We start from the raw sequence: 24,783 nt of genomic DNA on the forward strand, positions 1-24,783 counted from the left end.
TAAACAGTGCTGTTGCTTTTTATTGGATGCAAATGCAATCTTATGTGTTTTGATAAAGTGCTAATTAAAGATTTATGCTATTTGGAGAATATGACTCTCTCTCTCTACCAAAATAGTTTTTACCTCTGTCTATGACCCCATCGGGAAGATTTCTCTAATTTCCTGTTCCTATGAGGTACGTTCAAGGCATGAAGGGAGGGCTTGTCACCGGTAGAGGTAATACACTATTTACTTAATTTTTCCTTCTGAATTCAGTGTTTTTTTCAATAGTTTTATTTAGATGTCGTTTAACCTATGAATGTATTTTCCGTTGAGTGTGCCCATATGTATTGACTATAGCAGCACTATTCTTCACATTGATACCACAATGGGGTGTTTAATCAGATTAGACGACCATCAGAATGTGTAACGGAAGTTACGTTCTGTCGCCGCCATCTTGCTACACCCCGCACTCCTCCACAGTAAGGATTCGCTGAGGAGGGGGGGGAAGCGGACATCTTGTTGCACCCACCAGAGTTTTGCATTTTACACTTTTTGTAACAGTAGAGTGAGTTTCTATAGTGAAATACAGTACTTAGAGGTCCGTGTGACTGTTTAGATGTCTCATTTTAAAAGCAGCAAACTTTTGTCCGATTATCAAACCTGTGAGATCAGCACACTTGCCGCTGCTTTTAAAATTCAACATCTAAACAGTGAGACGGAGTTGTAATTACTGTATTTTCCTATATAAACTCAGTTTACTTGTAAAAATAAGTGTAAAATGCAAAACTCTGCTGGGTGTAACAAGATGTCCGCTTGCCCCCTTTTCAGTGTATCCTTACTGTGGAGGTGTGTGCGATGTACCAAGATGGCGACGACGAAACTTCACTTCCATTACAAATTCCGACGGGTCGCCTAATCTGATGAAACAGGGGCACGATTTCCCTACTAAAACCAATGACCAGGCACTGATTCCTGGGAATTTCCCACTCCCAATGGCCACAGTATGGCCCCTCAAAGCTTAAAAATTCCCTTTTACACATATTTACAGGTGTTGCCTATGCCAATTTTTCTAAAAATAAATCTGCAGAATGTTCACACAGGTCTTGTTCCATTAGTTCCCACGCTTGTGTTCTCTTATCAAATGACATGAAAACCCATCCACTAATGGAGACTCTGAGCAGACATCCAATACTGTTACTGTAGGACAGCAGCCAATGTGCTGGATTCTATCTGCAGTCTGCAGGCATGGTCCAAGCACATGTGCAAGTTTCCACTTCCAGACAACTTGATCATTAACAGCTTAGCTCTATTGTTCATTAAACTCTGAAGCCAAAAATGGCATTCCCACAGTGTACTGCAAGGCAGGATGTGTAGCTGATATCAAAGCTACAGGTCACTTTAGAAATAGCTACTAGTAAAAATTATTTTTATAGGTATGCTACAAACATGAACATTGGGCTTAATGTGTAAGTCAATGCAAACCTTTTTATTTCCATCTATAGCAGACTTTATTATCTCTAATCAATATTCCTTACTATTTGAACTATTGTTATTCATAACTAAGGTCCTGGGAAACCCTAGGGTTCCTTCAGAAATTGAGAAGGTTCCTCAAGAATTCCGGGAGCAAGTTCTGTCTCTCAGGTATAGAACAACTGACACCAATGATCTTTTAAACTATTATTAATTGGGGCATTATTCCCAATTATATCCATTTTAAGGGGCTTCCTTCTCACTGACCATCGATGTAAGAAGCATTCTTCCCACGGACCACCAGTGTAATAGGGCCCTTCTCCTCCCAATGACCACCAGTGTAATGGCGTCCTTCTCCCAGTGACCACCAGTGTAATGTGTCCTTCTCCCAGTGACCACAAGTGTAATGGCATCCTTCTCACAATGACCATCAGTGTAATGTGTCCTTCTCCCAGTGACCACCAGTGTAATGGCGTCCTTCTCACAATGACCATCAGTTTAATGTGTCCTTCTCCCAGTGACCACCAGTGTAATGGCGCCCTTCTCACAATAACCATCAGTGTAATGTGTCCTTCTCCCAGTGACCACCAGTGTAATGGGGTCCTTCTCCCAGTGACCACCAGTGTAATGGGGTCCTTCTCCCAGTGACCACCAGTGTAATGGGGTCCTTCTCCCAATGACCACCAGTGTAATGGGGCGCTTCTCTCATTGACCATCAGTGTAATGGGGTCCTTCTCCCAATGACCATTAGTCTTATTGGGCCCATCTCCCAATGACCACCAGTCTAATTGGGCCCTTCTCCCAATGACCACCAGTCTAATTGGGCGCATCTTCCAATGACCACCAGTCTAATGGGGCTCTTCTTCTAATGACCATCAGTGTAATGGGGCACTTCTCTCATTGACCATCAGTGTAATGGGGTCCTTCTCCCAATGACCATTAGTCTAATTGGGCCCATCTCCCAATGACCATCAGTGCAATGGGGCCCTTCTTCCAATGACCACCAGTCTAATGGGGCTCTTATTCTAATGACCATCAGTCTAATTGGACCCTTCTCTCAATGACCACCAGTGTCTTCTAATGACTGACAGTGTAATGATGCCCTTTTCACAATTACTGCCAATATAATGAGGCCATTGTCCCAATAACCATCAGTGTCATGAGGTCCTTTTTCCAATAATCATCCAGTTTAATGGGGTCCTTCTCCCAATGACCATCAGTGTAATGGGACCCTTCTGCCAATGATCACTAGTGTCCACTAATCTACCTATCTGTCCACCAATCAAACGGAGCATGTCACTACCTCCCAAAGTACACAATATGTACTGCCTGCATTTCTTTTTTGGACATTGTGAATATTTGTTTTATTATTATTACTGAAAATTTAATATAGAACACCCCTGGGATTTTAAATAGCCTAAGCACACCACATTCCTTAATATTTTTTTTTCTTAAGCCCTGTACACACGATCGGTCCATCCAATGAGAACGGTCTGATGGACGGTTTTCATCAGTTAACCGATGAAGCTGAGTGATGGTCATTCGTGCCTACACACCATCGGTTAAAAAAACGATCGTGTCAGAACGCGGTGACGTAAAACACACAACGTGCTGAAAAAAACGAAGTTCAATGCTTCCAAGCATGCGTCGACTTGATTCTGAGCATGCGTGGATTTTTAACCGATGGTTGTGCCTACTAACGATCGTTTTTTTGCTATCGGTTAGGAATCCATCGGTTAAATTTAAAACAAGTTGTCTTTTTTTTAACCGATGGATAAATAACCGATGGCGCCCACACGATCGGTTTGAACCGTCAGACCGTTCTCATCGGTTTAACCAATCGTGTGTACGCGGCCTTACAGTGCCTTAAAGTATTTACACCCCTTGAAATTTTTCGTATTTGTCATGTTACAACCAAAAATGTAAATGTATTTTATGTGATAGACCAACACAACATTGCACATAATTGTGAAGTGGAGGGAAAATTATAAATGGTTTTCAAAATGTGGTGCAATTGTATTCAGCCCCCTTTACTGTGATACCCCTAACTAAAATCTAGTGGAACCAATTGCCTTCAAAAGTCACCTAATTAGTAAATAGAGTCCACCTGTATGTAATGTAATCTCAGTATAAATACAGATGTTCTGTGAAGCCCTTAGAGGTTTGCTAGAGAACCTTGGTGAACAAACAGCATCATGAAGGCCAATGAACATACCAGATAGGTCAGGGATAAAGTTATGGAGAAGTTTAAAGCAGGATTAGGTTATAAAAAGATATCTCAAACTTTAAACATCTCATGGAGCACTGTTCAATCCATCATCCAAAAATTGAAAAAGTATGGCACAACTGCAAACCTACCAAGACATTGCCGTCCACCTAGACCAGTGTTTCTTAATTCCAGTCCTCAAGGTGCACCAACAGGTCATGTTTTCAAGCTTTCCATTATTTTGCACAGGTGATTTGATCAGTTTCACTGCCCAATTACCACAGCCGTTTTACCTAAAGGGAAATCCTGAAAACATGACCTGTCGGTGCGCTTTGAGGACTGGAATTGAGATACACTGACCTAAAATGACAGACCAGGCAAGGAGAGCATTAATGAGAGAAGCAGCCAAGAGGCCCATGGTAACTCTGGAGGAGCTGCAGAGATCCACAGCTTAGGTGGGAGAATCTGTCCACAGGACAACTATTAGTTGTGCACTCCACAAATCTGCCCTTTATGGAAGAGTGGCAAGAAGAAAGCCATTGTTGAAAAAAAGCAATAAGAAGTCCCGTTTGCAGTTTGTGAGAAGCCATGTGGGAGACACAGCAAACATGTGGAAGAAGATGCTCTGGTGAGATAAGACCAAAAAAAATAATAACAATTTCGGCCTAAAAGCAAAACGCTATGTGTGGCGGAAAACTTCACCTTCCAGCAGGACAACGACCCTAAACATACAGCCAGAGCTACAATGGAATGGTTTAGATCAAAGCATATTTATGTGTTAGAATGGCCCAGTCAAAGTCCAGACCTAAATCCAATTGAGAATCTGTGGCAAGACTTGAACATTTCTGTTCACACTCTCCATCCAATCTGACAGAGCTTGAGCTATTTTACAAAGAAGAATGGGCAAAAAGTCACTCTCTAGATGTACAAAGCTGGTAGAGACATCCCCAAAAAGACTTGCAGCTGTAATTTCAGCGAAAGGTGTTTTCTACAAAGTATTGACTCAGGGGGCTAATTACAAATGCACACCACACTTTTCACATAATTATTTGTAAAAAATAATAAAAAACATTTATCATTTTCCTTCCACTTCACAATTATGTACTACTTTGTGTTGGTCTGTCACATAAAATCCCAATAAAATACATTTACGTTTTTGGTTGTAAAATTTCAAGGGGTATGAATACTTTTTCAAGGCACTGTATATCTACAGTAGGGATGAGCCGAACACCCCCCCCCCATTCGGTTCGCACCAGAACCTGCGAACAGAGCAAAAGTTTGTGTGAACTTTAGAACCCTGTTAAAGTCTATGGGACTCGAACGTTTGAAATCTAAAGTGCTAATTTTAAAGGCTAATATGCAAGTTATTGTCCTAAAAAGTATTTGGGGACCTGGGTCCTGCCCCAGGGGACATGTATCAATGCAAAAAAAGTTTTAAAAACTGAAGTTTTTTCGGGAGCACTGATTTTAATAATGCCTGAAGGGTCTGGAATTGATATTTGGGGGGAACCCCACGTCTTTTTTTTTAATTTGATGCGGGGTTCCCCTTAATATCCATACCAGACCTGAAAGGCCTGATAATTGAATTTGGGGGGACCCCCACGCATTTTTTTTTTTTTTTTATGAATGACTTTTCTCTGTATTGCCGGGAGCCGACAATTCTTTATAGCCGTGATTGGTTTTTAATTATTTTTTTTCCTTCAGAAATTACACTTTGTGCAGGGACAGTCCTAAGCACGGGAAACAAACGCTACTTTACAGGCATACTTTACACTCCCCCTAGGTACGAAATTTAAAGGAATATTTCACTTTTATTGTTTCACTTTAAGCATTATTAAAAACACTGCTCCCAAAAAAAATGCAGGTTTTAAAACATTTTTTGCATTGATACATGTCCCCTGGGGCAGGACCCAGGTCCCCAAACACTTTTTATGACAATAACTTGCATATTAGCCTTTAAAATAGCACTTTATATTTCAAACGTTTGAGTCCCATAGACTTTAACTGGGTTCTAAAATTTACACAAACTTGCCGTGAACACCCAAAATTGTTCGCTGTTCGGCCAAAAGGCAATGTTCGAGTCGAACATGAGTTCGACTCAAACTTAAAGCTCATGCCTAATCTACAGCTTGCTGTTCATGCTGATGCACGCTAAGCTGTAAGTATAGTAAATATTAGCAAGGGTCTGGTTCACTAACAACTGGGTGTTTTTTCAAAGACTCCTCCGTGGTAAGAAGGTTGTAAAAGGCTGCTCTGAGGCCAGAATTCCTGATATATCTGACACATTACTGACAGTTTTTGAGGCCTGTTATAGTGGAAATTTTGTTTTTAACATTATGCTACTGTTGCTTCCACTATAATTTTAAGTGCACAATAATAACCCTTTACCCCTAGTAACATGAGCACCTCTGCACCTCTCCAACAGCTAAAGATGGTGATTGACGCGGCTATGCTTTCTGAGTGTTTTTGCTAGAAGATCTCTTCCCAGTGTCATATGACCGCACATGCTCCCAAATAGCCTCTGCAACAATCCCTGTTTTAATACAGAGATTTAGGGCCAGATTCACAAAGAGATACGACGGTGTATCTACAGATACACCATCGTATCTCTGACGTAAACTGGTCCTATCTATGCGCCTGATTCATAGAATCAGATACGCATAGATAGGGCTAGATCCGACAGTGTTACACTGTGTTACACTGTTGGATCTTTTTTTAAATTTAAAAATGGCGCCGGGGGCGTTCCCGCTGATTTACGATAAATAATATGTAAATCAGCGAGATACGCAAATTCACGAACGTACGCGGACCCGTCGCAGTGTTCTTACGTCGTTTCCGTAGCGGTTTTCCGTCGTATACTTACCCCTTCTTTTATCAGGCGCAGCCAATGTTAAGTATAGCCGGCGTTCCCGCGTCGAATTTGAATTTTCCTACGTCGTTTGCGTACGCCGATTCACGAACACGCGCGTCGCAAGTCCCGCTCACGTCGCAACCACTGACGTCCTAGTGACGTCAGTGGGAGCAATGCACGCCGGGAAATTCCACGGACGACGCATGCGCATTTAAATCGCCTCCTAAACTTATGGGAGCGGATCTTAATTCACGTAGATCGAGCGGATCTATAGATCCGCTGAGCTACGTGAATCTGGCCCTTAAAGTTTTCATTCTACTGCCTTGACTACTATTTTAAAACTATACTCCATTCAGAGAGAGGGAGAGTAGCACAAACATCAGTTATGCTGTACTGCTTAAAGGGGTTGTAAAGGTTTGTTTTTTATTTTCTAAATAGGCTCCTTTAAGCTAGTGCATTGTTGGTTCACTTACCTTTTCCTTTGATTTCCCGTCTAAATGTTTTTTTTCTTTGTCTGAATTTCTCACTTCCTGTTTCTCCTCAGTAAGCTTGCCCCCATAATCCGAGCCGTTCTGGCTGGGATTAAGAACAGCTTACTGAGGAGGAACAGGAAGTGTGAAATTCAGACAAAGAAAAAAAACATTTAGACGGGAAATCGAAGGAAAAGGTAAGTTAACCAACAATGCACTACCTTAAAGGAGCCTATTTAGAAAATAAAAAACAAACCTTTACAACCCCTTTAAGACCTAGTCATGTTATTTAAGTTCAGTACAGGAAAGTGTGGTCTCCTAGTGTGGCTGTGCTAACTAGCTGGGTTGTGTAAGGCCTCGTAGACACGATAGGTTAACCAGAGGACAACGGTCTGATGGACCGTTTTCATCGGTCAAAACCGATCGTGTGTGGGCCCCATAGGTTATTTAACCATAGGTTAAAAAAAAGCCAACTTGCTTTAAAATTAACCAATGGATTCTTAACCGATAGGTCAAAACTGATCGTTAGTAGGCACGTCCATCGGTTAAAAATCCACGCATGCTCAGAATCAAGTCGACGCATGCTTGGAAGCATTGAACTTCGTTTTTTTCAGCACATCGTTGTGTTTTACGTCACCGCGTTCTGACACGATCGTTTTTTTAACTGATGGTGTGTAGGCGCAACGGACCATCAGTCAGCTTCATCGGTTAACCTAGGACAACGGTCCTTCAGACCGTTCTCATCGGATGGACTGATCGTGTGTACGAGGCTTAAGTCTCAGGATTTAACAAACAGAAACACAAATCAGTTGGCATGTAAAACAGCTCCCAGATTTAATTTCAACCATGTCCTTAACTTTGCCACTAAATAGTAAATTAAGTATCCCTTAGGCAGTCTCAAAGCCTGAACCTTTAAAAACCAGAGCAGCAAGTGATTGCCTTGGTCTGCTCAGGGCTCTACAGGCTGTAAATTTGATTGCTTCCCTCTGTCTTCTGGAGTCTTCCAGAATACGGTGGCTGGAAGGATCAGATAAGCAGCTTGAATATTTATGCAGCCCCAGCCAGGGTTCAAGTCCTGGGGAAAAAAAGTGTGGGAACTCCCACCCAAGAAACACTCCCCCACCAAAAAAAAAATGATACGCTTATATGCATAATTCCTAAACCGCATGTTTTTTTTTTTTCGATCCACTGTACCTTAGTAATCCTTTATGTTACTGGCCGCTTCCTGTATATGGATTCATCGGGTAGCAAGTTCTTTCTAAATCCTGCGATAACTCGCGGCAGACCTCCGCAACGTCTCTTGGGAACAATGACAAAAGCTCCCAGGAGACATTGCGGCATCAAGGAAGTGACGGAATACCCGCACACTACCTGATGAATCCATATACAGGAAGCGGCCAGTAACATAAAGGATTACTAAGGTTCGCCTGCCCCTGACCGTGACTCGAGCTGGGCATCGCCGCTTAGTGAAGGATTGGCTCGGCTGCTCTTGGCTACTCTAGTCCGCTCTAGTCCTGCAAAGGGAACTGAGTTGCTGCTGTGAAAAAAGTGCAGGAACTCCGTTCCCACGCGTTGCCCCAGGACTTGAGCCCTGGCCCCAGCCAATCCCTGGGGGAGGATGCCCAAATAGTGTCTGAGAGAGTGCATACATAGTCTGGAGCATGGGTCTTCAAACTATGGCCCTCCAGTTGTTCAGGAACTACAATTCCCATCGAGCCTAGAATGTCAGAGTTTTACAATGCCTCATGGGATGCGTAGTTCCGCAACAGCTGAAAGGCTGTAGTTTGATGATCCTTGGTCTGGAGCCTAAGGGAGCAATGGGATCCCCAGCGGTCATTCTGCTGAAGGTTCTGCCAGTCTCATCAAGGTCTCAGCTGTGCTTAACCAGGGGTCCTACCCTGCTTAAAGCGGAGGTCCACACAAAAAGTGAACATCTGCTTTTCGGAACCCTCCCTCCTCCGGTGTCACATTTGGCACCTTTCAGGGGGGAGGGGGTGCAGATATCTGTATAATATGGGTTTTTGCACCCACTTCTGGGCATAGATAGGCACAGAATCTGCAGCTATCTACGCCCCACTCCCCCATCCCCAGGACACAGCGGTGACCAGTGAAAGACGCGCAGACTCGCAAATGCGCAGTAGGGAATCGGGAAATGAAGACGCAACGCTTCACTTCCTGATTCCCTCACCGAGGGGGCAGCCGAGAGACGAGCGATTGCTCGTCTTCTGCTGCTGACATCGCGAGCACCCTGGACAGGTAGGTGTCCATTTATTAAAAGTCAGCAGCTGCAGTATTTTTAGCTGCTGGCTTTCAATATTTTTATTTTAGGTGGACCTCCGCTTTAAGAGCCTAAGAAAGGGTTCTACTGAGCTTCTTATTTGGAAGCCCCACCCCCTTACATCAGATGTCAAGAGGCCCCCAACCATCAGAAGTCGAGCATCACCCTCCCCTATCCCTTACATCAGTGCACTCCCTTGCCTTGTGCTGCTGCCAGGATGGCTGGACAGAGAAGTAAAAGATCTGGTGGAGGAGTCCTGTCCTCTCTGCTGCTGACTGCTGAGACCAGGTGGTGGCGGAGACAAGGGGGGTATAAGGGCCACATGAAATGGCCTGGAGAGCCGGATTCAGCCCACGGGCCTTGTGTTTGACACCTGTGCTCTAGACCAGTGGTCCCCAACCTTTTTGGCACCAGGGACCGGCTGCATGGAAGAAAATTTTCCAAGGCCCGGTTGGGGATGGCATGCGGGGGGTAAGCGATTTTTCGCGGGCAATTTGTCAGCGCATTATTTCTATTTATTACATTGTAGTAAAAAATAAAGTTAAACCCACCATAATGCAGAATCAGTGGGAGCTTTGAGTGTGTCACTTGCCACACTGCCTGCCACCAGATGCGGATTATCACTTGCCATGCTGCCTGCCACCAGATGGGGTAAGGCCCCAACAGATGAAGCTAGTGCCCCCACTAGGCCCTGCTCACACTCACCCTGTCACTGGTAGTGTTGTCATACTCTGGGCTCCCCCATTAACAGTACTGTCATCTGCCCCTATTTATATCATAACCCCACATTACAGTCCTCAGCCCCCCCCCACACTTACAGTCCTCAGCCTTCCCCCCCCACACACATTACAGTCCTCAGCCTTCCCCCCCCCCCACACACACACATTACAGTCCTAAGCCCTCCCCCCCCCACACACACATTACAGTCCTCAGCCTTCCCCCACACACATTACAGTCCTCAGCCTCCCCCCCCCCACACATTACAGTCCTCAGCCTTCCCCCCCACTCATTACAGTCCTCAGTTCTGTCCCCCACACATTACAGTCCTCGGTTCCGTCCCCCACACATTACAGTCCTCGGTTCCGTCCCCCACACATTACAGTCCTCGGTTCTGTCCCCCACACATTACAGTCCTCGGTTCCGTCCCCCACACATTACAGTCCTCGGTTCCGTCCCCCACACATTACAGTCCTCGGTTCCGTCCCCCACACATTACAGTCCTCGGTTCCGTCCCCCACACATTACAGTCTTCAGTTCCGTCCCCCACACATTACAGTCCTTAGTTCCGTCCCCCACACATTAGAGTCCTCAGTTCCGTCCCCCACACATTACAGTCCTCAGTTCCGTCCCCCACACATTACAGTCCTCGGTTCCGTCCCCCACACATTCCTTGGTTCCGTCCCCCACACATTACAGTCCTCGGCTCCATCCCCCACACTTAGGGACAGATCGGAGGGAGGCACAGCATGAGGAGAAAAGTTGCAGGGAGGGAGGCGGGACAGTTCTGGATGGAGGGCCGAGGTAACAAACAGGTGATTGGCTGCTAGGATGAAGGACAGTCCTAGCAGCCAATCGCCTGTTTGATAACCTCGGGCAGCTCCGCCCTCCACCCAGAATTGTTCCACCTCCCGCTGTCTGCTCTATGAGCGACGCAGGAGGAAGAAAAGTCTCCTTGCGGTCCGAATGGCAGAGTGCCGCGGTCAGCATGTGGGGCTCTCTCATGCCGCCTGCTCGCGGCCCGGCTGCAGAAGTGCCGCGGCCCGGGGGTTGGGGAACACTGCTCTAGACTGTTTTCTGAGCTAAACGAAAGAGTGAAAGTTGCTGTTTGCCTGGCAGCCACTACACAAAGGGATAAGAACCTGGGAAACAACTCAGCGGTCCTTGCAGGGGTGAGTGTTACATATAATATAAGCCATTTCATTGTAATACCTTTACAATACGCCCATTATCAGGGCTTCGAACCTTGGATACAGTAATCAACTGATAAAATCTCATTCCATAATTTGTATCCAAGTGTCCTGTGTTTATATAATTCCAATAACTTTTTCAATCACGATGAGCTCTGTGTTTTCCTCTCTATCAACCATTAAAACCCTGATGAAAAAGCCATGTTAAAGCCTCCAAAACATGGTGGCCTTTTATTCTATGAGGAAATAAACTTATATCCTGGACTCCCAACAAATGCTCTTTGTCCTATCGGATTGAGTCCAAAGTTGCCTGGTGTGGCTGCTTTGTGCATTAGAGCTGCCTCACTAGAGGGACTGCACTCTACACCACAGGTGTCAAACACAAGGCCCGCGGGCCGAATCCGGCCCTCCAGGCCATTTCATGTGTCCCTCGCACCTCCAGCCCTCCTCTGCGCCTCCTCCAGACCCTTACTTTCAGCTTTTAAGTAATGCATGCGGCTTCTTCCCAGCAGCAGCATAAGGTAAGGGGGGTGCACTGTGATGTAAGGGAGAGTGGGGGGACTCCACTTCTGATGGTGGGGTGGCTCTTGGCATCTAATGTAAGGGGAGGGGATGCGCTGGACATCTAATCTTACAGATACAATACTTACAGATACTTTTGAGGGCAATCATAATGCTGATGCGGCCCACTATGAAATTGAGTTTGACACCCCTGCTACACTATGGACTTTGACCTTCATTGTGATGTGATCTGATATAAGGTTTGGATCTAGCACCTCCCACCTACACTTTCACAAACCCACATACCGTATTTATCGGCGTATACCACGCACTTTTTCCCCCTTAAAATAAGGGGAAATCATGGGTGCGCGATATACGCCGATACCCGCTTCCCGCGCTCAGTTTGAATGCCTGCGCCGATATATACCAAGTGCAGTACACTCGGCTACATTCGGCCAGGCTCGGCTTCGCTCGTACTCACGCATAAACGTCACAGAGCGTGAGCACGAGCGAAGCCGAGCCTGGCCGAATGTAGCCGAGTGTACTGCACTCGATATATGTCGGCGCAGGCATTCAAACTGAGCGCGGGAAGCGGCGATTCGACGGGGAGACAGCGCGGGAGAAGCCGGGAGGACACCACCGAAGCTGCAGACGGATGCCCGACCCGACGAGGCCGCCGATGGACGCCGCGCAAAACACCAAAACTGTAAGTACTAAAAAAAAAATTTACAGGAATTGCGGGTCCACATTAGGGGTGCGCGCTATACGCCGGAGCGCGCAATACCTCGATAAATACGGTATTTATTCTAACAGGCATATTTTAAAGTAACATAAGGGGCATAGTCTACCCACCAAGAAGACCCTTTAACATCTTAGTATTTATATCCCGGAACCACAAACAAATGTAGATTTTCTTTTTTATACTGTATATGGTTTCACTTAATTCTTTATTGTTCCTAAAACTCAAATCATTTGCAAAAAGAAAAACAATGAATGACAAAGTTTGTCTTACCATTTGACCCGATAGAAGAAATAGCCCTTTTCACAGAAGCAACAAAGGATATCGGACTGTGGTTGGAGGATCCATGCTCAGGCTCAGCACTGTCTCTCCTGCTCTGTTCCCCTATTGCTGCACCTTTTTCTTCCATTGATCTTGAGTCCTCTGTTCCTTCTGTTTCATCTTCTACAATTGGATGGAGTCTAGGCAGTGCCATGGTGGGCTCCGGAATGTTCACACCACCTGGCTCCATGGTGCCTCTTGGCCTTATAATACTTCCATTATATTAAGAGACTGGTCAGACCTGTAAAATAAAAGCATTGTATATTATTCGGCGCAAGCAAATGTCTATTTCCGTGTAATTAGGTAAATATTAATGAACATAGAACATAATATCTACTAAGCTCTTCGTGTATTTTAATGTGAAAGTAGAATTGTCCATTAAAGCTTAAATCATTCTAACCATCCTGCTCATTTATAATGAGGAATGATTTTGTTAAACCATGTAATAATTGTTAGTTTTCCAGGAAATGCTGCATTGGGCTGCCACTGTGGGCAGTTATGTGGTCGAATGCCATTCATTCTAGTGCATTCTTGGTGCAGATGATGCTAAAATACATAAATGTTAAAACATTGGTGCCAGGGCTCAAAATTTCAAGCCCTGAGCTTCTAGCCAGGCCTCAAGTGTTACTCGCCACCAGTTGCCTCACCTAACCCATACACTGCCCCGCCCCTAAAAACGCCCTTGTAGATTATCTCTTGGAATGACACTGTTAAATGTTTTAATGCCGAATCAAGTTACACAATTAAATATTACCAACAACAACTTTAACAAATGGGACAGGGCACTGGGGCAGACCAGAGGGACATGGCACTGGGGCAGACCAGAGGGACAGGGCACTGGGGCAGACCAGAGGGACAGGGCACTGGGGCAGACCAGAGGGACATGACACTGGGGCAGACCAGAGGGACATGGAACTGGGGCAAACCAGAGGGATATGGCACTGGGGCAAACCAGAGGGACATGGACTTTTTTACTTCTGCAAATATTGCTCTCCGTCTTCTTATGTACAAGACTCCCTCCTACTCCTCTGCCTTCTCTCTAGAACCAGGTATTTTCCCCCCATTCTCTTGCTGTCTCCTCTGCAACCCCCATCCATCCTCCTCTCTCTCTCCCTCTCCTATTCTACCCACTCTCATAATCAGGAGCCCCTGTGTGCGGCTCCACACTTGCATGTCCCCACTTTCCCCTTTCAATGACACCACAGCACACACTGACACCGCACAGCATACTGTCGCTCTCTTGTCAGGACAACTCTTGGTGAGAGCTGTGCTGCACTGCCTTCCTGGGACACCGAGAGTGATGATAATCGCAGTCCTCCAGCTCACTTGTTCCTTCCTGCTCTCTGCTCTCCAGCTACATTGGTCAGGTTGGGAAGCCAGGCTCAGAGAGGTCATACTATCAGGTCCCATGGCTTAACGAGAATTGTAAGGAGAGCACCTGTGCTCTGCATGTGTGCGGCTCACCCGACTACTTTTCCTGGGCACGCACCTTTCCTCTTCGGCCGCCAATCGCAGCGTGGCTCTGAGGCCCCGTACACACGACCGAGTTTCTCGGCAGAATTCAGCCAGAAACTCGGTCGGAGCTGAATTCTGCCGAGAAACCCGGCCGTGTGTACACTTTCGGCCGAGGAAGCCGACGAGGACCTCGGCGAGGAAATAGAGAACATGTTCTCTATTTCCTCGTTGTTCAATGGGAAATTTCGGCTCGCCGAGATCCTCGGCGGCTTCACAAGGAACTCGACGGGCAAAACGATGTGTTTTGCCCGTCGAGTTCCTCGGACGTGTGTACGGGGCCTAAGTGTAGGCACAGATTGGACTGTTGGTCAAGCAGAGCTGTTATCACTCGCCCCCAGCTTAAATCCACTCGCCAAATGCTTGCAGGCGAGTGGAAATTTTGAGGGCTGTTGGTGCTATATAAATGGTAAAGAAAATAAATAAATGGGTAACTTTACTAGCCTCTTATATTTCTCAGAAGCTCCAGAAGTAAGCTCTCACTGTCACATGTGCGCTCTGCTTCTCTCAGTGATTCCACCACATTCTCATTAATGGCAACCCCACCATAATAGCAATGGCAGTAGGCAAAGCGGCTGAAATCCACAAGAGATATTAAACCAGAGGCTGATTAAGCTACTCAAAGCTTAACCACTTAAGCCCCGGAGGATTTGGCTGCCAAATTACTTTTTGCGATTCGGCACTGCGTCGCTTTAACTGATAATTGCGCGGTCGTGCGACGTGGCTCCCAAACAAAATTGGCGTCCTTTTTTTCCCACAAATAGAGCTTTCTTTTGGTGGTATTTGATCACCTCTGCTGGTTTTATTTTTTGCGCTATAAACAAAAATAGAGCGACAATTTTGAACCTTTTGCTATAATAAATACCCCCAAATAATATATATATCTAAAAAAAATTGTTTCCTCAGTTTAGGCCGATATGTATTCTTCTACATATTTTTGTTAAAAAAAATTGCAATACGCGTTTATTGATTGGTTAGCGTGTACAAAAGTTTGGGGCGCTGCTGTCAATCAAATCCAATGATGCGGCCGCTGGGGGAGGGGGGGTCGAGTCATACACTCGGCGGCTATGTATGCCGCGTGTATAACACGGGAACGGCGCCCGCAAGGTAACCCCCTCAGGAGAGAACTCCCCAAAGGGGGTTATCTATTACGGGGAGGAGCTGAGAGAGCCGCCATGAGACCCCAGAAGAGGACAAACAGGGCGACTCTATGCAAAACAAGCTGTACAGTGGAGGTAAGTATGACATGTTTGTTATTTAATTTTTTTTTATGTGAACCTATAGTATCACTTTAAAGCGGAAGTTCACCCTCACTGACTTGATTTTACCATCGAGCTACAGTATGCCTGTCCCGATTTTTAGCGCGAGCTACAGTATGCCTGTCCCGATTTTTTTAACCCCGGACTCACCTTGTAATCGGACATCGTAGATTTCGGCTCCCGCGGGGAATGGGCGTGCCTATGGAGAGGGAGGATGATTGACGGCCGGCCCTGGCACGTCACTCTCCCCGAAGACAGCCGGAGTAGGTCTCGGCTCTTCACGGCGCCTGCGCACAGGCTATGCGCAGGCGCCGTGAAGAGCCAAGCCTATTTCGGCTATTTCCGGAGAAGCGTGACGCGCCAGAGCCGGCCGTCAATCATCCTCCGTCTCCATAGGCACGCCCATTCCCCGATATCTTCGATCTACGAGTACAAGGTGAGTACGGGGGTAAAAAAATCGGGACAGGCATACTGTAGCTCGCGCTACAATGCCTGATTTTATGGTAAAAGAAAAAAAAAATTTTTTTTGCGTTGATAGGGTGAACCCCCGCTTTAATGTCTGCATTTATCAAAATAATACTAGTTATTAGACTTTTCTTTAACAAAACGAGTAATGAATGATTGAACCACGCTCCACTCAGCAGGTTCTCCCGGAGTGTGTACACAGTTTATTTTGTGCAGTACATTCTGGCACACAGTACAAAGTAAAACAAACATAAGAAATGGAGACACGGCCACGTAATCTCTCACCCCGGCCCCTTGCTAATGTTTTCTCCATTTAGTTACATTTTAACTTTTTATTTGCTACAAAATAACACTTTTCAGGACTAAAATATAACACAAATATACACTAAAGTGTTCCTGCTGCTGAGTATCAAAGTAAATTCATATGACTTTTTTTTTTTTTTATGTGTGTGTGACTATTACATTGCTGGCTCCTGTTCTGTGTAGTTTTGTTACAGCTGTTTCCCATGTACCATAGGTATAAGGCCTGAAAAAGATTTTGGGGCAGATCCACAAAAGGATTACGCCGGCGTATATCTTAATACGCCGGCGTAACTTCAAAATTCCCGTGTCGTATCTTTGTTTTGTATCCACAAAACAAGATACGATGGCATCTGGGATCGATCGGACAGGCGTACGTCTTAGTACGCCGTCGGATCTTAGATGCAATTTTTCGACGGCCGCTAGGTGGCGTTTCCGTTGAAATCCGTGTCGAGTATGCAAATTAGCTATTTACGGCGATCCACGAACGTACGTCTGGCCAGCGCATTTTTTTACGTCGTTTGCGTTCGGCTTTTTCTGGCGTATAGTTAAAGCTGCTATATGGTGGCGTACTCAATGTTAAGTATGGCCGTCGTTCCCGCGTACAATTTTGAATTTTTTACGTCGTTTGCGAATAGGAATTTGCGTAGAATGACGTCACCGTCGTAAGCATTGGCTTCTTCCAGTCAAATTTCGAGCATGTGCACTGGGATACCCCCAGGGACGGCGCATGCGAAGTTAAAAAAAATGTTGTTTATGTCGGGTCACGACGTATTTACATAAAACACGCCCCCATTACATCCATTTGAATTAGGCGCCATTACGCCGGCAAAGATACACTACGCCGCCGTAACTTACGTCGCAGATTCTTTCAGGATTTGAAAAAACAAAAGTAAGTTACAGCGGCGTAGTGTATCTTAGATACGCTACTACCGGCGCATAAACGCGCCGCTGTACGAGGGAGTGCATTTTTTTTTCTTTCAAGATATATTTGAGTTTTTCTCACCTCCATTCACAGAGAAGAACAAAAACTGGGGTGTGCTTCATAGTAACTGATCACTGTGATAGCCAATCAGAGGCTGACACAGAATCAGGAGATCTGGGTCCCAATCAATTAGTGCGAGGCCCGGGCCTCCTGTTGAGACCCCGGTCTTCATACTGGGAGCGCACCATGCGACACGCTTCCAGCACAAAGGGACATACGCAGATATGTGGCCCCGGGGGAAAAAACCCCAGTCCAGTAGGGCCGCATATTTGAGTACCGTTGGTGTCAAGGGGTTAAAAAATCAACACAAGAGACGGAACCTACATCTAAGTTTGTTGTGCTGGTTCCGGCTGTCATAGTTGACATTTTTTGTTTTCTGACACCCAACCCCTATACCCCACAGATGTAATCCTGCAGATTTCCGGAAGTTATTAGAGCAAGGAATTAGTGGGTCAATGAAAGGTCCACCTCCTCCATTCATAGAGCCCTTTTCATTCATGAAAGCTATAGTACAGCTTCTATGAAAGGAGGGGGGGGGGTTGAAAAGGTGGACATATAAGCAGAAAAATGTAAAGTTGTGTATTGCTACTGACCTTGAGTAGGTTTAGCATGGTTTTGTATCTTCATAAGCCACCTTTATGACTTCTCAGTGATCCTTAGGCCCCTTTCACACTGGGGCGGGAGGCGCGGTGGTGGTATAGCGCCGCTAAAAATAGCGGCGCTATACCGTCGGATTTGCCGCGGGATTCGGCCGCTAGCGGTGCGGTATTAACCCCCGCTAGCGGCCGATAAAGGGTTAATACCGCCCGCAATGCGCCTCTGCAGAAGCACATTGCGGGCGGTATTACCGCGGTTTCCAATTGTTTTAAATGGCAAGGAGTGAAAGGTGAGAAAGGTGCGCGCTGTGATCCTTAGTAGGTCGCAGCGCATACACCGAAACGCGTTGCATTCTGGTGCACGGAAGTGACATCATCCCCCACACACCGTTTGCGTCCCAGCAGGATCCATTGTTTGCGCTCCAGCCCTCTCTCTGGTGCCGCAGAGACTTACCCGGAAACAGCTTGTCGGCGAACCGGGCACACGCTCTCCCACAAAACAGCATAAGCAACAGCGAATGTATTCCACAGCCAAAAGGGACAACAGATTGCGGTTGTGAACTGACTGTCACCAGGACCTTATATACATGCCTGCATACTACTACTTCCATGTGAGTGCTTTGATGTTACTTTAATATTAAAGTTTGCAGTTTTTCTAAGTGGCGCCTGCTTTTTTCTGTTTCTATCTCCTTGCCTTCCCTGGTCGGAGTGATCTTCCTTTGCTCCCACCCAGTAGTAGCCGGGGCCCGGAAAGTAAGGCCTCGTACACACGACGGGACATGTCCGATGAAAAAGGTCTGCGGACCATTTTCATCGGACATGTCCGCTGGCGGATTTTGGTCTGATGGCTGTATACACCATCAGACCAAATTTCCCGCGGACAGCGAACGCGGTCACGTGGCCGCGCCATCGCCACGACGATGACGCGGCGACGTGCACGACCCTGGAAGGTCAATGCTTCCACGCATGCGTCGAATCACTTCGACGCATGCGAGGGCTTTCGGCCGAGCGGACATGTCCGGTTAGTCGTACAGACGACCGAACATGTCCGACGGACAGGCTTCCGGCGGACATGTTTCTTAGCATGCTAAGAAACATTTGTCCGCTGGAAACCTGTCCGATCCGCCAGGAAAATTGTCCGGTCGGCCGTACAGACGACCGAACATGTCCGTGGAAACTGGTCCGTGGACCAGTTTCAGCAGACATGTTCGGTCGTGTGTACGAGGCCTAAGACTTGACAGGATGTGAGGCTGTCGGCGACGGACAGAGAGTCGCTGATTGCCGCCATTACTAGTAAAAAGAAAAATGTGTCCCCGGATTTCATTTTAAAAATCTGGTCACCTTATTTTAAATGTCAGTTCAAATTTCAGTGATTATGTGCAACATATGGAAACCAATCAAGTCAATGTAATCAGATGACCAAAAAAGTTCAATTATGATTGGTTGATTTGGGTTACAACCCACATAAATAAAGTTTCATCATACTTCTGAGGCCTTCATTGTCCTGATTAAACCCCAACTCCACCAAGCAAATGAAACAGATATGAAGGAGCCAGATGATAAAGTACTCTAATTGGCGCAGTTCTGTAAACACATGAGGTCAACCGCTTGGCATGGGGGCCATTTGGAGAACACATTGCATTTTCTCTGTGAATGGAAAGTGTTCTCTGATTAGAAAAAGGAGAAGTGGTGGGGCGGTATCACCAAAATCTTCACCTCGTCCAATCAGAGAGTGCTTTGCATTTATTGAGAAAATGCAAAGCAATCTCTGAATGGCCCCATGCCAAGTGGTCCACTTTCCGTGTTCACTAAGCAGAAGGGCAGACACTTGGCAGAGGACCTAAAAGCTAGAGGAGATCACTGTAATAGCAGTGTCTACTACAGTGATTTCAAGCATCCAGGGGAATAAGTCAGGTATAGTATATACAGTATAACTATCTAATAATATCCATGCATGGAATTTAGCTTTAAAGCTGAACAGGGGCGGACTGACAACTCATGGGGCCCCCGGGCAATAGAAGATTATGGGGCCCCCGGGCTTTCAGATGGCCACCAAACCAGGAGGCAGTACAGAGGCGGGCAGCTAATCTCTTTTACTGAGCCTGGCAACCCTGATTGGGCCCCCGAGTGCCTCAATGGTCAGTCCACCCCTGAAGCTGAACTCCAGCCTTCCTTCAGTTTTGTACAGCTGGAAAGGTACTCCCCTGCCCTGTGTTTGCTTTTATTGCACACTGTGAGCGAAGATGTCTGACTGAGTACATAAGCCCTTAAAGCTGGCTGAAACCATTTCAGATAATGACATTCTGAATTTCTAACTTGATGCAGCTTTTTCCTGTAGTGTCTAAGAATGTTGTTGTTATAAATAGAAGCTATCAATACGGCCGCTGTTCTTGTGCTCAGCATGGCGCGGTGACTGATAAAAACAAATATGATCTGAGCATTGCTTCCTAATGTTCCAGAACACTACAATCCAGCTTCACGTTCTTATAACTGGAAAGTATAAGGTCAATAAACACAATGGAAGGGGGGGATGTTATAAAACTGTAACAGCTACACATGTCATCTAATTTGCTTCTATCTTTCGTGTGCAAAGCCTAAGGCCGCGTACACACGGTCGGACAAAACCGATGAGAATGGAGAATGGAGGCTCAGTTTCATCGGTCCAAACCGACCGTGTGTATAGCCCATCGGTCTGTTGTCCTTCGGTCCAACATTTTAAAACATGCTTCAAAATCGAACCGATGGCCCGCTGCCCGATCGGTCCAAACCGATGGTTAGTACAGAAAAGCATCGGTTCAAAACCCGCGCATGCTCAGAATCAAGTCGACGCATGCTTGGAAGCATTGAACTTCGTTTTATTCAGCACGTCGTGTGTTTTACGTCACCGCATTCTGACCCGATCGTTTTTTGGAACAATGGTGTGTACGCACATCAGACCATCAGGCCACTTCAGCGGTGAACCGATGGAAATGGCCCGTCGGACCATTCTCATCGGTTTGGAACGACCGTGTGTACGCGGCCTAAGTGTCGGTTCACACAGGGGCAACCCGACTTACAGGGTGACTTTGCAAGGCGATTTGGATTCGACTTCAGCGTGACTTTGAACAACTTAAAGTTGCCTCCAGGACAAGCGACTTTGACTGTGGCCAATCACAGAATAATCAGCTCTGTGGGAGGGGGGGAGGGGTTTGTCTGGTGTAAGGGGTTAGCTCGGTAGCGGGGTGTGTGACCCCCTGGATGGGTTCACTAAACACTGAATTTATACAGAAAGGCAGTCGAAGACGGTTGGAAAAAAAAAGATTTTGGTTTATTCTTCCATCTTGCTGGGAACAAGTGCAAGCATCAAAACAGCATAAACAAAATCAAACATAAAATAAACCCTGGCCACTTGGGGCGTCTACCTTCACCACACAGAAACCTATCTAGGGAGTATGGCACAGCCTAGTGCTGGGCAGACACTGCTGGTCATACAGCAGAAAAACAATAGTCTTTTGATTTTTATCACACAGAAAAATCAATCACCACCTCACCTTCAAGACTTTCAGCTACTGCTACTACTCACAAAGCCTCAGGATGCAGCAAATCAGTGGTAATCCTCTGGATTACTTATAGAGGCCTTAAATGCCTCATTCTGAACAGCTGAAGTTTTCCAACGCCCTTAAACCCTTTCCGGCTACTTCTGCAGCCGACGCCTAATAACAATTGGTGTATTGTCTAAACAAGGAAGAAATGTATCTCCCGTCTGTGACAACACCCACAGATTTACCTGACTTCCTGTCACACTGGGTAAACAATTTTCTCTTTCCTGTAAAGTCACTTCAATATAGATGGAGATCCAACTTGGAGGAAACTTCCATTGAGAGCTATTGGTACAAGTCGCCTTGAAGTAGTACAGAAACCTTTTCTGAAGTCGGAGCGACGTCAGTAGTGTACATTAAGACGGGTTTATTCACCTCAATGGAATTTCTTATGTCCAGCGATTTGGGGCAACTTGAGGTCTGACAAGTCGGATCCCAAGTTGCTGTAGTGTGAACCGGCACCAGGGCCACAAATTGAGAAGTGGGGGGGGGGGGAGTGTCGCAAGTTGAGACGTGGGAAGGGGTGACAGGTTGAGAAGCGGGGGGGAGTGTCACAAGTTGAGAAGCCGGGGGAGTACTGCAGCCGCAAATTAAAGTCGGGGGGGGCTTTGGGTGCGGACGAACAAAAAAAAAAGGGGGTAGCCATCCTGGGCCCTGTAGACCACCGGGCCCCCTTACAGGTGTACTGCCTGTACCCACCTGATGGCGGCCCTGACACTAAGGGCCCTTTCACACCTACGGACAAACGGTCCGTTTATTACAAGTCTGTTTACTTGTAATGTATCCCTATGGGATTGCAGACGTTAGCGGATGATGCATCCGCTAACGTCCGCAACCATCCGCATCCGCAAAGATCCGCTTTTGCGGACAGAAGAAAACCCTATTTTTCTTCCGTCCGGCGGAACGGATCGGATGAATACGGACACACGGTCCGTATTCATCCGATTCCCCATAGGGAACCGCCCTGTCCGCCGACAGCTCAGCGGGGATTAACGTAGGAATCACAGCTGAGCCAAACGGGCTAACGGAGCGGATCAATACGGATCCGCTCCGTGTGAAAGAGCCCTAACTGTATAAGCTGAAGTTAGAAGCTGCACGATGGGAGGGCCTGATAGAGGAAAAGTGTGCTACGGTAAATGTTTTTTAGTTAACCTTCGCCACCAATCATCTGTTATTTCAGATGAAAAAAATAAATCTAGAAAGTTGACTGGTTAGTGTGGGTGCCAAGTACTTTATTTTTCTTTTATTTTTCTTTTCTTATGGCACTCCTCTACTGGAGATACTGGAGACTCTATTGGTGGTGACATTGCTCCACATATTGGAGATGTAACACGCTATCTTGCGCTATTACATTGTGTAGTAGTGTGGTACCCCAGGGGTGTGGTGACCCAGGATTCTCAACCAGGCAGGTTGAGGGGCTCCAGGGTATTTGCTATTTTAAGAGGAAACTGGCTTTTCAGTTTCCTCTGTGTTTACTAAAATCCACTTTGGGATCTGGAGCCTGGGGATTTCGTAGAGATCCGGGTGGGAAGAAATCCCCAGTCCTGAGTTCAGGCTTTAGAGCTGATCAGCACACTGATTGTGCAGGTGTGTGTGGGCCTGATAGGAGACTCAGGACCAGCATTCTGGGCTCCACCCTCCCCAGGAGTCCAGGCTTACAAGGGAGAACTCAGAGAGTGCAGGTGTGCACTGGGAAGTAGCTAGAGAGCTGTAGAGTGCAGTTGTGCACCGTGAAACCCAGAGACCTAAATCTGAGGTTGCTGACAGGCGTCAGGAGGGCTTCATGCTGAGCAGTGGTGCTACTGCTGAAAACGGCCAGGTGGCTTGGCATTTCCTTTTACATGTGTGAGCCAGGAGGCTGAAGTCATTATTTTGTTTGGACTTTATTTTTGCCTTTAATAAAAATGGGCTACCAGGCCCTTAAATATAGTTCTGGACTGGCGTGAATCGCTTAAAAACCGCATATCCCACTTAAGCTAAACCCCCCCCAATATTACAAGTGGTGGATTCATGCGGGCACAAGACGGTGGCATCCGGGTCCTTGCTCCACAGTGAGTTCACGTCAGGAACTGTTGGCTGTGTGTGGAAGTGCAGCCAGGCAAAAGGCATTGCAGGTTATGTGCCTGTGAAAGGAGAATCTTGGCAGAACTGGAGATCTCTGCAAAAGTAAGTTCACCTGTTATATGAACTGTATTTGTGTGCTTGAGACAGCACAATCTGTGTGCAGCTGAGTAAAGCTTGCATAAAGTGAAAAGCAACTTGCTTTAAAGTGACAGTGCTTCCTTTTTTTTGTTGGACGGTGCAAAAGTTTGGTGGAGTGACTGCAAAGATGATTCAAGGATTTGAGCCTGCTGGAGAGCATTGCAGACTGTTTTTTGCTACACCAACGCCAGTTAAAGGGGAAGTACATGTGGTTGCCCCTGGTAACGCTAGTACAAGCAGGCCATCTGTTAATGTGCAAAGTCCTAAGTTTGAAAGAGGATGCAGTTGGGGAAGCCCTGCTAAGGCTCTGAAGCAAGAGCGCTGTTTGCGGTGCAGAGAGTGGGGGCATGTTGTCTCCAAGTGCCCTTTGTCTCAGTCGCCAAGACAAGGTGACATGGCCCGACAAAGGTCTGCAACCATGTTTGGAAAACCTGATTTGAGTGCCAGGAGTGTCCAAAAATCGGATCCGAAGTTCGAGAGGTATGTGGTTGCCCGTAGCAACGGTGGTGATATCAAGTCTGCAAACCATGTGAGAAACGTATTGCCGACAGAGGAGCGTAGTAAATTGAAAGCAACAAGGCGTCAAGGATCGCAAAGTCGCTGCGTTTGGGAGAGTCAGCAAAGTACAGCTGGAAGAGCGCCGTCTCCCTTAGCAACGAGAGATCAAATGGTAACCGGAAGGAGGAGCTACAGTGGAGATGTGGAGAGGCGTCCCACTAAAGATGTGTGCAAAAATGTACCATGCCTGGAATGTGGTCAGCTGGGGCATGGCATTTTTTCTTGTCCCAGGTTATGGAACATGGCTGGAGATATGGCTACTGGGCACAAGTCTTTGTCTGCAAGCCCAGGTCCTTGTGCAAGTGTGTTTGCAATCACCTCTGACAACAGTAAGGAAGTACCTGTTGTGCCTGCAGGGGGTGCTAAGGAGTCAGCAGTGGCTGCTGCAGTTTCATCCCATGGCCACCAGGGAGAGTTGGCCAGTGAAAGTGCGATAAAGGACAGACAACGTACTCAAATGAACATGGCAGCCCCCGTTACAGTGATCGGTAAGACTGTTGCTGGTAAATGCATGGAAAAGATTGACTATGTGAATGTGCACACTGGAGTTGCAGTGACCCCAAATGGGAGATCCACTGTCTGTGTGGAAAAGGACTTGCCTCG

At 46.5% G+C, this 24,783-nt stretch overlaps 1 protein-coding gene across 2 annotated transcripts in view; it reads right to left on the reverse strand.

The window, feature by feature from the left end:
* Nucleotides 1-24,783, reverse strand: part of SH3TC1 (SH3 domain and tetratricopeptide repeats 1) — a 117,470-nt gene that overhangs the window by 86,916 nt on the left and 5,771 nt on the right. For both annotated transcript variants that reach the window (XM_040335368.1, XM_040335369.1), the window contains exon 2: nucleotides 12,678-12,966. In XM_040335368.1, the coding sequence (XP_040191302.1) occupies nucleotides 12,678-12,915 (238 nt within the window). In that variant the 5' untranslated portion in view covers nucleotides 12,916-12,966. The remainder of the gene's footprint in view (nucleotides 1-12,677; nucleotides 12,967-24,783) is intronic.

The sequence above is a fragment of the Rana temporaria genome, chromosome 1 (genome assembly GCF_905171775.1).
Source record: "Rana temporaria chromosome 1, aRanTem1.1, whole genome shotgun sequence".
Taxonomy (NCBI): Eukaryota; Metazoa; Chordata; class Amphibia; order Anura; family Ranidae; genus Rana; species Rana temporaria.